We start from the raw sequence: 15040 nt of genomic DNA on the forward strand, positions 1-15040 counted from the left end.
TCCTCTTCCCTTATTTTCTCCTAACAATAACAATTAACATCCGTATAACACTTCACATAGTGCTTTCATGTACATTATATTCCATAAACTGCACAATAACCTTGTATCAATTATCCATAAATATTTAATTGATTAAGAGGTCAAAAGAGGAAGGCATTTCTGGTGAAGGAAATAACACCAGCAAACGTAAAAGGGAGTAATGATCCTGGCATGAATGGAAGGCAGTGTGGGAACAGCCTTGCTGGAAAGGGAAGGCTGAACCCTATAGAAAATTTGGAAAATGAAGAATCAAGATAACAAAAACAAACAGAAGAATAAATCCTGCCTGAACACTAACATGATTAGTAGTTAGGTGTGTTTATTTCTAGCCTTTTGGAGAAACTTTATTTATTTTTTTTGCAAAGCTGAAATAAATGTCCATAAAATTTTGTGTCCTACTTTTTTTCACTTAAGATTCTAAGCACAGTTCCCTGATGTGACATAAAGGCCATTTGTAAATGCATAATATTCCAGAGTGGCTGCATCTGCAGGTACTTATCCATTTCTTTTTTATTGGACACGTTGTTTCCCATTTTATGCTATTATTAATGTAAGAAGCACAAATCTCTTGTGCAGAGAGAAGAAATGGAAGGAGATAGGTCCTTGCTGAGACCTCAAACTGTTCTGTGAAGGCTCACTTGAGCCTAAAGAGTCTCTGGACTTTCTAGTCACCTGAATCAAACTGATCCTTTATTGCTTAACCCCATTGAGCTGCATTTTCTCTGATTTGCAACCCACCTAATACAAGGGCTCCAAGGACAGGACGGTGCTTGTCTGGCTCACTGTTGTAACTCTACCTCAATCCTCAGTCCAAGGCATGGAGTAGGAGCCTCATAAACATGTGCAGAAAAAAGAATATGAACTCTTGCATGAATTATGCATTCTAATCCTCACTGTTGATCTCTAAGGATCTTAGTACTTTATCAGTTTGACCTTATCAACAAAAACATTACCTCTTCATCATATTTGCCTTCTAATAATTTGCCACTAATAATTCCTCATATTTTGGCCTTCTTTAGTTTTTTAATTTAGAACTCTTACATTTTTATGAACCAAAATATTTTCCTTCATGGCCTTTATTTCTGTTTTTTTAACTGACACGCAATTGACATATACCTTCTTGACCTTTAATACTAAAATGCTAAATAGATCTGAGTAGATATTCAGTTGTATTTTCTTCTAGTTTTCCTACAGTTAAGGTGTAATATTTAATTTCCTTAATTTACCTAGAATTTATTCAGGTGTACTGTTTAAGGTTAGAATTCTTTTTTTGTTTCCCAAATTCTTAACCAATTGTTCAAATACCTTTTCCCCATTGAGTTGCAATGCTTCTTTTATCCTTTTTTAATGCTTCTATAAAATTAGGTCTACTTCTGCCTTGCAAGCGTGTTAAATTGATGTGTAAGCTATGTAATGTTTCAGTATCCCCAAGGCTAATAATCCCCTAATTAAACTCTTGTCTTCAAAATTTCCTTTGCCATCTCCCCTCTTTATTTTTCCAGATGAATTTTTAAAATAATTATATCCAATTCTAAAAGGACTCTATTGGAATTTTCATTATAATTACACAAAGCCTAAAAGTAAATTAAGGAAGAAATGACATCTTTACAATTTTAACTTTGCCGTCTGGGAAGGTTTTTCTTCATCAAGTTTCCCGTATTTCTCAACAAAATATGGTCATTTTTCTCACATAGATCACTGACACTTCAAGTAAAGTTTATTTCTTGGTATATTGTATTGAATATTTGTTATTATAGATTGTTTTCTAATTGGGAAAATACTTGTGCATGTAGGGAAACTCACTAACTTGTCAAGACAGTCCAATTGACACTCAAATTGTCAACTCATCCTTTTGTTCCTTAGCCATCTCCCTGCAGGTACCACCCACATGTCTGAGTTCTGCCCTCTGGAGCTAGATGGAGTAAAACTGCACCTCCTTCTATGGGATGGATTTTCATCTCTTTGGAGACTGCTATCATATTTCCATCAGCCTTTTGTCCTGACTAAGTAAACCCATCTGGTAGGATAAAAATAGTATCTGGGAAAAATTCAAATGACAGTGGCGAGGAGAGTAGATTTGGGGTAGGTTGGGCTAGAGGTGGGGGACCAGTAGGAACTGGTTTCTGTGGTAATCCAGGCTCGCAGAGAATCCAAGCTACAGGGACTTCCCTGGCAGTTCAGTGGTTAAGGCTCTGAGTTTCCAATATAGGGGGCACAGGTTTGATCCCTGGTCAGGGATATACAGTATCAATAAGATCCTGCATGACATGCAGAATGACCAAAAAAGAGAGAGAAAGAGAGAGATGGGGTGCAATGAGACTGTGAACAAGAGAAAGGGAAAGTCTGGGATATTTCTCAATAGAGGAAACACTAGGATGTGTTGACAAACTAGATATAAGGGATAAAGAAATGGAAATAAGAGTCAAAAGTGGCTTTAAATTTCTAGTTTGAATCACTGAAGAGAGTGATTCTCTCTACTAAGAAGAAGTATGAGAGTTGAAAAGGGAAGTCTGTTTCAAAGGAAGTCAGTTTAATTTCTCTTGACCCTGAAATTACAATATATCCAGGGACTTCCCTGGTGGTCCAGTGGTTAAGACGCCACGCTCCCAATGCGGGGGCATGGGTTCGATCCCTGGTCAGGGAACTAAGATCTCATACGCCACATGGAGTGGTCAAAAAAAAGTACAATATATCCTAGGAGACAGCTCTATAGACTAGTTGTCCAATAACAGAAAATATATATATTGGTCTGTGACCCAGTGTTCCTGGCACAGAGTTTCTAAACACCTTTATAAATTCCTGAGTGATAAAAGCACTGGGATCATGTTTTGCTCTAATGAGGCGACTCTGAATGGATTTCTGGTTGAGGACTGGTCACCAGAGAGCCTGAGCCATGATTAGAAAGGAATTCTCAGCTCCATTCCCCACTTATCCAGAGAGGGGAGAGGAGCTAGAAATGGAATTCATGATTAATCATGTCTACGTGAGGAAGAGCCCATAAAATCCCAACAGTATGGGATTTGGAGAGCTTCCAGGTATGTGAACACATCCTTATACTAGGGAGGTGATGTACCTCAACTTCACAAAAACAAAAGCTCCTACACTCGGGACCCTCCCAGACTTCACCCTATGGATCTCTTCACCTGGCTATTAATCTGCATCCTTTATTACATCTTTTTATAAACTGGTAAAGGTAAGTAGGAGTTTCCCTGAGTTCTGCGAGTCTCTTTAGCAAATTAATTCAAGGAGAGGGTTGTGGGAATCTCTGGTTCACAGTCAAGTCAGACAAAAATCCAGCTAGGGACCTGCTACTTATCTTTGGCATCTGATGTTAGGGAAGGGCAGCCTCTTGCAATTTAGCCCTTAACCTTATCTCCAGGTAGATGGTATCAGAATTGAGCTAAACCTAGCTGGTGGTTGCTGAGAATTGCCTGTTGTGGGGGGCAGAAAACCCCACACACTTGGTGACCACAAGTGAAGTGGTCTGTGTGTGTTGTAAAGAAGACATACAGGTGGAAAACTGAGTTTTTCCTGGTGGTTCAGTGGTTCAGAATCCACCTTGCAATGCAGGGGACGCAGATTCATTCCTGGTCAGGGAACTAAGATCCCACGTGCTGAGAACCAAGTAAGCCCAAGCACACAACTAGAAAGTGCATGTACCACAATGAAAGAAAGTATAACAAAGATCATGTGTGCCACCACTAAGACTCAACACAGCCAAATAATTATTATAAAAACTGATAATATTGTTATATTATTATTATAATTATAACTGATAAATTACTACAAAAACTAATATTTTTCCTAAATATTGGTATTTTTCTGATTTTCCTCCATAATCATATATAGCAGGCCAGTTCGAACACATAGAAATAGATATGAAACAGACATAAGGGTGCCCCAACTCCTGCAGACATGCACAAGTCTGGCCTGGAATACTAGTGAGGCAGAGGAAAGGTGAGATATGTAGTCAGCACTGAATTGATAGATAAAGTCATGAGGACAAATGACTTCCTTCCCCTCGGCTTGTGAGGTCCTGAGGTCTAAGACTTGGAGACCAACACCCGGTTAGGAAATTAATTATCCTGCCATCATCAATCCTCAATCCCATGTCCCAGAGGGCTCCAGAGGAAGAGAGATTCCAGGAGAAAAGGCCGACACATTTGAGAGTTCAAAGTGTAGGTCTCACTGCCAACCCATAAGAGCACACAGAGCTAGAAATTTCTCACCTTTTGGACAAAAAAAGATCTTCTTTAGCCTCAGCCTGGATAAGGATTTTCCTTGGAGAAAGAGGGGCGAGAGAATATTTAGGTCTCCAACTTTGAGTTTCAAGGCCATGGTGCTTAGAACTGGGACAGGGAAGATAGGAAACGATTTCTCTTTGCGAAGCTAGAGTCCTAAATCGAAGCATGGGAAAGAGGCCAAGGGCCCTAGGCGAACATCTGCTGTTGGGTCAGAGCCTGAACAAACTCAGGCCCACGCTCCACAACGCTTGGCTCTGAGGAACGAGGGAGCCCAGGGGATTAGCAGAGGCCCCACAAAAACCAGCAACACACATCGAAGCGCTGATTAGACAGTATTACCCTCCTCAGTCAAATTAAGTAGCTTTAAGCCACCTCATGTCAAAGCATCTTTCCAGAGGACATCGTGGAACATTTCATAATGCCAAGTTTTTTAAAACAGAGATGAAAATAAGTCAATCAATTTTTGGTTTTAGGTACTTAGTTTTAGAAAAAAGGCCCAATACACCATTTGGTTGAAATACCATGTCTCGATCAGGCTTTTTTCTACCCAGCGAGGGGACAAATAAAGAGGTAGGAGGACAGGGGCAGTTATTCAGGAGGCAGGGAGCACTCTTCCAAGCTTTTCCCACGTTGGGGTGATGCTCCCAGTTTACAGGGTGCTGCTGATGACGGCTGCGTGCCCGGGCAGCTCTCAGCACTCAGCCAAAGAAACAGGCCATCATGGCAAAGGTCCCAGAGAGTCAGACTCAATCTTTTCTCTACAACACATTCAGGGAGCACAGAGGAGTGGCTTACACATGACATAACACAGGCAATAAACAGGCTGCTAAAGTCAGGAGCAGCTTCTCACCACGCCCTTTCTCAGGCCTGGGCCTCTAACCGTTTTCCAGTCCCCATTCTCCATCTCTAATTGAAAAGGTTGCCAGGATATAAACTATCTTTCCCTTGACTATTTCTCTTCCCATAGAACCTCCTTAGCTCCTGTTCCTTTTGGCAGTGGTACAACTAAACTTGGGGAAATGTACACCAGAGGTACTTTTTGGTCCCAGAAATCTCCCGGAGCTCTAGTTCTTTTTTTTTTTTCAGTCATGCTGTGTGGCTTGTGGGATCTTAATTCCCCAACCAGGGATTGAACCCAGGCCCGTGGCAGTGAAAACACAGAGTCCTAAGCACCAAACCACCAGGGAACTCCCGTTAGAGCTCAGTTCTAGTTCCCAGAACATTCCAGGCCATTTCATTATCTCCAAGTCCAATCTCTGCTTATCTCACCAAGTCCTTGAGGCTCAGTCCAGAGCTTCTCTTTCCTGTATGGCAGGCTCACTCACTCCATCTTCTTCCTCACTCCATCTTCTTCCAGATCTGCAAGCCATCTTGGCACCTTAGGCAACCCCACCCTGCTTCCACCCTCTTAATATTCTGAAAACAAGCGCAGTCTAGATACACCCATGCCAGGCAAGACTGCCAGAGAAAGAAGAGAACTCAGGCTGCTCAAAGACAAACCTAGGTCTGGAATGGAAGGAGGTTTCCAGTGCATTCTGAAACCTGAATGTGAATTAGCTGAGAAGCAGAAAGGGGAAGAAAAGTCACAAGAGAAAAATATTATACTTTTCTGATTGAAGGAGAAAGGGGACGAGAGAGGAATTGGAGCCAGAGATGAAGGGGGTTTCTAGTTCCTTTGGCCCAGGGAAGATTCCTGTAAATTTAGCTATGTCCCCTTTGGGCCCTGCAGTCAACTACATTTTTTTGGCAGAAAGAAAAAGATGATCATTGGGTTAATTGAATGCAATACCTAGAGATGCCAAAACCTAAAGCCTCAAACAGCTGCAGTCAGCTTTTCCAGAGTGCTTTTCATTTCTGCAAAGGATGTGGCGTTGGTCACCTCCCTCCAGTGCTGATTGGTAAATCTCTGTTTTGAGATTGGTAAAACTCTAAGTAATCACAGGACCTATGTCTGCAAATAAATCTCTAAGTTTTGAGATTGGTAAATCTCTGAATAATCACAAGACCTCTGTCTGCGAGCAGCTCTTTTCCAACTAGCCAAGCTTAGGGATTCCACAAGGCCACCACCCCAGACGGGTCAGAGCAAAAGTTAGGGGTTACCTCCTACATCAAGGACTCAGACCGTGGAGCTGAGATGCTTAACAGAGACACTCTAACTCCTCTGAATGCCTCAAAGTCCCCAAATCATAGTAATGGGGATGTCTCCACACCGTCTTCCAGGGTGCCCACCTGCAAGAAGCACTAAAATTATGTTCTTTCATCCTCCCTGAAAAGTGAAAAGAAACCACACCAGGAGCTCAAAGAGACACATTAGCATAATTTATTAAACTCACCATACAAAGAATATGCCATGGGAAAGAGTACAGAACTGGAAGGACCCATGGAAATTATCTGGTGCAACCCCCTCATTGTACAAATGGGAACGATGTGAAGAACACCAGAACACCACGATGGACAAAGCTAGCATGGGAGCTCAGCCCCAATGCACAGAAACCACAGACTTAAGGCTTCTGGTTTTGAGCCAAGTAGAACCTAAAGAGAATTAATGTTTATTTTTCATTTTTCTGTGTCCTAGAGTACCACATTCCGATGCTTGCCTCCTTCTTAAGGCTGCAGGAAGAGCCCTAAAGGAAACACAGATGAGTGGCAGGTTCATTCAGAGCCAGGATAACAAACTGATGGTGGAGCACCTGGGCACAGCAGGGTTAAGAGAGGAATGCAATCCCTCCCGATTGCTCTCTTCCCCCAAACAACAGACATTCAGATCCTGACGCCTCAGAGTAAATATACTTGCCTTACTGAGGTTTGGAGGAGGAAGGGAAAGGCAGCAGGTAGAGGAAAGAGAGAAAAAGACTTATAACATCATTCTGAAATCAATGAGTCCATTGGAAATGCTCTTTTCCCTCTGTCAAGTAAATCCAAACACCGCAAGAGAAGACTGCAGAAGACTGCAGAAACTCTGGGATTAAATCAGTTGTGAGATGGAAGGAAAAACACCAATAACTTAGCAAAATAAATACCACAAGAGTTTCTTCGCTGAAATTAATGTAACCCAGTGAAAACAGTTTTTAGGCTCTGAGTCAAGAAGAATGAGGTGTATCTTGTACCTCCAGTTAGGGGGAAACCCTAAGAGGTTCTGGGAGCCTTCACAGCAGAGAGAAGTTGCCCATAACTGTCCGTGGCCTCACAGAACCTTTCTGCTCACAGCTACGCCTTGAAGGACATTTCCCCTCCCCCAAAGACAAGACCACCCGGTCAAGGTTGAGGTTCACTGACTCTGACCAGGCCATGACAGGGAGCCCCATAGTCTGTCTGCAGGAGGCCCTGCTCAGGATGAGCTGAGGGTGGAGCAAGTAGAAAAACAGTTTGTTGCTAAGAACTGAGCTCTGTTTACGGAAGGAACTCCGTTCCCCCAGGACTCCAGCTTCTAGGGCAGATCTCATCACCTCTCCTGACCTGACCCGCGGAGGGCCTGCTTCTGGGGTAGCTGAACTCCAGTCTACAACAGAAGGGAGGCTCTGCTACGGGGAGAAATAGTAACTACGGGAACAAGGCTACTGCCCTGGCTCCTGCAGGCAGGGTACCAGCCTCCAGAGGCCACACTGTCCAGAGGGGCGTTAGTCCTCCATCTGCCCAGCATACAGAACCGTGAAGCCCGAGCCTGAGCACAGCCAGGGAGCAGTTGGAAAGTCAAAGTCAGGGCCGGCAGCCTCCAGGGGTGGTGGGCTCCTCCGCAGGCCAGAGGTGGCAGCAATGTCCATGTCCTTGGGCTCATGTTTCCACCACTCGGATGAGAGGCATGGGCTTTGGGCTGGGGGGCTTGGATATCCTGATGCTGAAAAGAAAGTCGGAAACGCTGAGTGCCCTGTCATGGCCCAGCCTTCCCAGATCCACCCCTCTGGCTTGCCTCCAGGTCCTACCCTGCAGGGCCCACTGATCCCTTGGTTCTAATGTCCTGAAACCATCACCATCAGTGCTAAGCGGCCAGGGGACTGGTGCTTTTATCTCATGACGGGGGTGAGGAACACAGAGGGTGCAGCTGAACACCTAAGAAGCGGGACGGCTGTGATTCCTGATTTTTTTTTCAAAGTTTTGGACCTTTCTGTGAATCATTCGGAAACAAAAAGCCCTCTCTCTAGATATATGCCCTTGCTGTATATGTGTGTGCTCAATCACATCCAACTCTGCGACCCCACGGACTGTCCCCCACCAGGCTTCTTTGTCTATGGAATTTTCCAGGCAAGAATACTAGAATGGGTTGCCATTTCCTACTCCAGGGGATCTTCCTAACCCAGGGATTGAACCTGCGTCTCTTTGCACCTCCTGCATTAGGCGGTGGGTTCTTTATCACTGTACCACCTAGGAAGCTCCATATGCCCTTGCTATACAGTCACAATTTTTGCATCCAATTTCGGGGGTTCATATGCCTCTAGTGTTGTTCATGGGCCTCCCTGGGGTTGTGGTATCAGGCTCTACTCTAACCTGGTTAGAAAGTGGTTCAGGTGGAGAATGGGTCAGATGAGAGACGGAGAGAATGAAACTGGACTTAGAAGAGCCTCATCCTGGCCTTGGTACTAAAAGTTTCTTTCCTGTGGCTCTGCCCCTCCTTCCTTCATTGCCTACCTGGGCCCCGCTCCATGCGCACTCACTCACCTGCCCAGGTTCTCGGTCTTGGCCCGGTTCTGGGTGCTGAAGTTGCCATGACTGATTTGCTTTTCTATCAGGTGTTCCATCCGGTCGTGCATCTCTAAATTCTGTAACACAAGTTTATGAGGTTAGAATTGGGTTTCTTCTGGTTTGCCGTGGGTCACATTTAACCAGCTCATCCTGGTCTCCGCCTCTAGGTGCTGCTGTCACCCCCACCCCCACTGTATATGCCACCACCAGGAAGCCCTCATCTTCACCACTCCAGGTTGCACTCTCCTTCCAGTACTTGCTCCAGCCTCCTTCCCTGAGGATGTGTTCTCTCAATAACTGTTAAACACTGATCATCTCCTATACTTCCCCTCTATACATTTCCTGCATATAATCTATAGTCTGTTGAGTCATTTACTTGCATTTGCTGATATGCTTTTCTATAAAGTATCCTTAGGTATATTTTTAATGGATTTTATCTCTAAATCTAGACTGCATTTTATCTCTAAATGCAGACTCCCTGGAGATAAACAACTCTGTCTCCTATTTCTTTTGATCTCCCCCTCTATCTGAGACACCCTCACACAATGGCTGCAAAGCAATCTCAGGGAGTCAGTCAATGGACAGGAAGGCCTCTGAAGTACTGTGGACATCAGACCAAGAAGAACTCCTTAGCCAATCGAGCCCATCACCTTAGCCATGGAGCAGACTCCATCTATAGGATGTGTTCTCCTTCAAGGCTCAGCTCCACTGTCAGCTCCTCTGCTAAGCCCACAGAATCAGAATGAAGGGCTGGCCTTCATGCTGCTGTGGCACAGGGGTGGCACCACAAGGAATATCCCTTCAGAGTGGGGACAGGTCTTATCATTGCCCGCAATCCCTGAAGAGTCTCAGAAAACGTTCACTCAGCAGAAAAGCTGGAGATCAACCAACCACCTCAGATACTCACTTCTGAGCAGCAGCAAGACACAACCAAGACCCCTCCAGAATCTCCCCCTCCCCATGTCCAGTTTCTTCTTCAAGAGTCTGCTCCCTTCCCAGGGCTGCCCGGAACACACACCTCGGCTTCCAGGTAGGCAATCTTCTCCTTGAGCTCCTGGATGGTGGTATCCTTGGACTGGATCACAGCTTTTGAGTTCTGGAGCTGCAAAGATGTGGGAGACACTAGGGCTCACTCTGAAATGACTCATGACATACTCATCCAACTTTGCCCGGCTGCTGGGGGAGCCAGTGGAGACAAAGGGCAGAGTACTGCACCTCTCACGTGACTTCCTTAGCTTTTCAGTAAACGTTAAACTCTTGATTATCCCAGATTTGCGTGAGGGGGGTGAGGGGGAACACCACCCTCATAATCCAAAATAATGGATGGCTCAAAAGACATTTCATTTGCCTTTGGGAAAAACAAATGATGTATTGGCTCAAGAAAAGGATACTGAATGCCAGACTGTATGACAGTCCTTATTTTAGACAATGGGAAACAGCAGTGAACAAGATGGAAGAAATCCTAGTGCACATGTAGCTGACATGCCACAACTATGCCCTCCCAATTATGGGGTCTGAAATTCTCAAAACAATTCCACAAAACAGCACATTCTGACTGCCTAAAGCTCCAGCAAGGAAAAGCAGAAAATACATCATGAGGTGCAAAGGTTGAAAATCTACACACAGTTAAGTGAGTTTGTCCCACACAAATAAGTGGGACTTAATTACTTATTTACCAGCACTTTTTAACATGCAAGGAAGACTAACCTTTTCCTTCTTTTCCCATGGAAAACCACAAGTCAAATGACCAAAAAAGTAGGGGAAAGATGGAAGAAAAGCAAATCCCAATCACTCTAATTTAATAGGCAGATTAAGTGTTTTATGGCACACTCAAGAATATAAGACAAGATACCCAGGAGAATAAATAAATAAAGGTGTAGGCTCGACAGGAAAACAGGGCTAGACACAGTGCAGAGACTCTCAGAGTGGGCCCCCCAGAGCAGGGGTTACCCATGTACCTGCTCTATCATTTGCCGGACTTTCCGCTGCTGGCTCTTAAGCATGTCATCCAAGTGGTGGATCTTCTCCCGCAACCCAGCCACTTCTTTCTCCAGGTTAGCGGCCCTGGGAATTAAGACCAAAAGGCTGAGGTAAGAGGAAAAGATGCCTTCTCCATCTGGTCACAGTAAGGACCTTGAACTCAGGGGGTTCCAATCAGGTGTGTTTCCTTCCACCCCAGGTCTGCTGCAAGGAGGAGGCGGTGGGAACACACATCAGAAGCATCACTAGAGATCATCCAGTCCAAACAAGGGAACTGAGGCTCAGAAAGATTAGAAAGGATAAATCATTCTGGATAGTTCCACCAGTAAAACTAGAACCAATAGGTAGATGTACCAAGGCAGCAGTTCTTATGTTATTTAATAACATAGGAAAGACATGCTCAGTATTCAAGTTGTCAGAAAGTGGACTGCCTCACATCTAATGAGCTCCTTATTCCTGGAAAGATTCATGTACAAGCTGGGATTATGATACCCAAGACCATCAAGCTGTTAGCAGGGATTTTATACCAAGAGGGAGATAAAATTTGAGGACACTTAATGCCTCTTCACACAAGTCTGGTTTTGTTGTTTTGTTCTTTGGCTGTGCCGGGCAGTATGTGGGATCTTAGTCCCCTGACCAGGGATCAAACCCATGCCCAGTGCAGAGCACTGGTAGCGAGAAGTCATAACCACTGGACCACGAGGGAAGTCCCAAGTCTAAGTCTCTTGATTCCCAGACACCGCTGATTCCTTTGCATCTTCTAAGCAAACTAGGTCAAGATCTCCAAAGGTCAGGAGGCTGGGGAGAGTGCCCAGGAGTTCAGGGCATTTAAGAATTGCTGGTACCCATTATTCTCTGCATCTGCCTAAGGAAGCAAACAAGTGCCCATTGCTAGAAGATGGGCAGCTCGAGGAGTGGGGGACAATGCATTCTGAGCCCAACTCACTCTTCCTGAGTTCAAACATTCTAAGTTCCCACCCTCAGCTCTCCAGTGCTCTATTCCTCAGTCTCCTTTTATTTAGAAAATCAGCGTTTATGATGTGCAACTATCACTTGCCATCCCCAAATCTCGGTTATCTGGTCTTTTTTGTCTCTCCTGCTCCTTCCACTCAGTCTCCTGCCTGTGAGCACCTCCATCACAGGAGTGGTGAGGGAGCACTGAGTAATTTAAAGCAATTCTGCTATGAAGTCTGAGAGAAGGTTACAATAAGATGTCTGTATTTACCATGCCAGGTGGGCCTAGATCAAGGTTATCCCAAAGGAGAGAAGATGATCCTAGCAGACTGAGGGGTCCAAGAAGGCAAGGATTGTGTCTGTCATCTTGGAATTCCTTAGAAAGCCTTTCAGGTAATGTCTGCTGAGCTTAGAAAGGTCCAGGTTTTTAATTATTTATTTGACTGTGTCAAGTCTCAGTTGTGGCACTCGGGATCTTCAATCTTCATTGCAGCATGCAGGATTTTTAGTTGTGGCATGTGAAATCTTAGTTGCAGAATGTGCGATCTAGTTACCCAATCAGGGATCGAACCTGGGCCCCCTGCACTGGGAGTGTGGAGTTTTAGCCGCAGAAGTCCCCCAGTATGCTAATGTTAAATTTGATTTACCATTTGTGATCTTCCCAGGTGGTGCAAGTGGTAAAGAACACACTTGCTAATGCAGGAGATGTAAGAGATGTGGGTGTGAACCCTGTATCAGGAAGATTTCCTGGAGGAGGACATGGCAACCCACTCCAGTATTCTTGCCTGGAGAATCCCATGGACAGAGGAGCCTGGTGGGCTACAGTCCATGAGGTCACAAAGAGTCAGACACGACTGAGCAACTAACACTTTGTTTAGGAGGGAGTAGGCTGTGGTGCAATCTAGTAACACATCCAGTGTAACAACCTCAGAATCTCAGAATGACATGCTGCAACAGTAGACGCTTCACCAGCTCCTGCCTGCCCCTGACCCTACAACCACAGAAGTCTTTTCTTCAGGGTATTGGAATATGAGCTCCTCAGACATGGCAGCCTCCCCACAGTATCTCCCTGGGCAGGGCCCCACCCCGAGCAGGCACACAGTGAGTCAGAGCTGGAAAACCTGACATCAGCACCAGCTTCCTCCCCAGGTCGGCACCCTCTCCTCCCCGCACCCCAACCTCACGGTGAGCCAGGGCCCTTACTTTTCTTGTTCCGCTCGGCAGTCAACGTTCTTACTCCGAAGTTCTTCCAGGGCTGTCTCCCCTTCCCTGACCTTCGCCAGTAAGGCCTGATACTCCTGGTGGGCCAAAGGAAAGAAAATCTACAATGAGGAGACAGTGATGGTGTCTGTGTTCGGGGTAAGATGGGCACTAAAGGCTGGGACTCAGCCCCTGCAGGGCCTGGGACAGCTGCCAGAGAGCAGCAGGTCAAGCTGGTTTGATGGGGTGCTCTCCCCTGTCAGGGATAACCCTTCCCACCCTCAGCACATAGAAACTTCTCAGCCTCGCCCAGCTGCCCAAAGGGAGAATCTGGCCCTGTATCAGCTGGGTCCACCCGCCAGCTCTGGCTACCAATCCCCGGGAAACTAGTCTGAGTGGCCCCTGAAGAACTGTCTTCAAAGGCCAAAGGTCAGCTCTACCAGAACCCACCTAAAATGGAAATGGATTCAAGTCGAGTTACCAAGGGCTAAGTTAGATAAAGAAAGATCTTCCCTGGGACTTCCCTGGTGGTCCAGTGGCTAAGACTCTGTGCTCCCAGTGTAGGGGACCCAGGGTTGGTACCTAGTTGGGGAACTAGATCCCGCATGCCACAGCTAAAGATCCCACACGCTGCAACGAAGACCCAGCACAGCCAAATACATAAATAAAAGATTAAAAAAAAAAAACACCTTCCCATTCTTTGAGGGCTAAACAGTACTCCAAACGAAGCTGTGAAATGAGCTTTTCTGGAATCGCTCAGAAAACGAAGGTCTCTGCAACCGTCTCAGTCAGTCCACCCACACTTTCTGGCCCAGGAGTCTGGGTGCTGAAGAGCAAGACCCCAGCAGTTACCGTCTCCATTCCCAGCAAGCGGCTCTGCAGCTCCCCGACTTCTGCCTCCTTCTGCTCCACTCTGTCCTCCGCTCTCTGAAGGGCCACCTGACTCTGTTTGGCTTCTCTCTGGTACTGGCTGAGTGTGACCTGGGACACAGGATGGGGACTGTGTGAACCATGTGGAAGGACAAACATGGATAAAAAGGAAAAAACCCAGGAATGTGGGTGCAGAGATGGGAGGAGGAGGCAACCCTGACGGGCACACTGCCGTCTCCCCATCACTGTTCCAGGACCACTCAGGAGACCAGCAGATTAACTCCACTCCCAAGGATAACTGTCACATAATCAGAGTGACACCTGGAACCCACAAGCTCCACTTTCCGGATGCCTGATGTCTTCAGCATCCCCACCAGCCCTCCAGGGTCACTGAAGCTTAAACCAGTGTTATGGCTTTCTTCCTAATACAAAGAATCCAATGGAGGAATCTCTGTGTCCCTCCTTCTGTCTCCCACTCTTCCTCATCCTCACTTCCATCAATACTGGAAAGGCCAAAACAGCACCCAGAAGCATTACTAGCACCAGGAAGAATTTTCCAATATGGAAAGGATAGAAGTGGAATTTAGAGTGAAAAAGTAAAATAAGAACTTGCCTCCTTTCCTCCTGTGTACATTTTGCCAACTCCTGATAATCTTTCAGGTCTCAGCTTAGACACCCCTTCTTCCAGGGAGCTGGAGCTCAAATGAGGTGTATGTCCTTTGTGTGTCTACAAGGGACACACAACCTTTCCCTCTTATGCACTGAGTGGATTTTGCCTGGTCACTTGTGTGCACTCCCCAGGAGACCATCAGCTTCATGACGGCAGAGACCCTGGGCACCATTACCTTTCCAGAGCTTAGCACAGCACTGAGCACACAGCCAATGCTCTGCAACATCAGGAATGGACTGGATGATCATCTAGTCCAACCCTCTCCTTTCACAACTAAAGGTCAAATGATCTATTCAAGATTATACAGCCAGTAAACAACAGTAAACTCAGTTGCTTCATCATCGATTTCAATGCTTCCCAGGTACCCCACTCTGACTCCCCAATCAGAGACTAAAAAAGCATCTGG

The 15040-nt window shown here is 45.7% G+C and overlaps 1 protein-coding gene across 4 annotated transcripts in view; it reads right to left on the minus strand.

Moving 5' to 3' along the window:
• Positions 1-6580: 6580 nt before the first annotated feature.
• TUFT1 (tuftelin 1) overlaps positions 6581-15040 on the minus strand; it is a 45779-nt gene continuing 37319 nt past the window's right edge. For all 4 annotated transcript variants that reach the window (XM_081490901.1, XM_081490899.1, XM_081490900.1 and 1 more), the window contains 6 exons: positions 13947-14075; positions 13098-13192; positions 10919-11024; positions 9979-10062; positions 8937-9037; positions 6581-8118 (listed from right to left, as the gene is read on the minus strand). In XM_081490901.1, coding sequence (XP_081347027.1) covers positions 8055-8118; positions 8937-9037; positions 9979-10062; positions 10919-11024; positions 13098-13192; positions 13947-14075 — 579 coding nt within the window. In that variant the 3' untranslated portion in view covers positions 6581-8054. The remainder of the gene's footprint in view (positions 8119-8936; positions 9038-9978; positions 10063-10918; positions 11025-13097; positions 13193-13946; positions 14076-15040) is intronic.

This window comes from Giraffa tippelskirchi, chromosome 5 (assembly GCF_054371585.1).
Source record: "Giraffa tippelskirchi isolate mGirTip1 chromosome 5, T2T-mGirTip1v1.2.pri, whole genome shotgun sequence".
Lineage (NCBI taxonomy): Eukaryota > Metazoa > Chordata > Mammalia > Artiodactyla > Giraffidae > Giraffa > Giraffa tippelskirchi.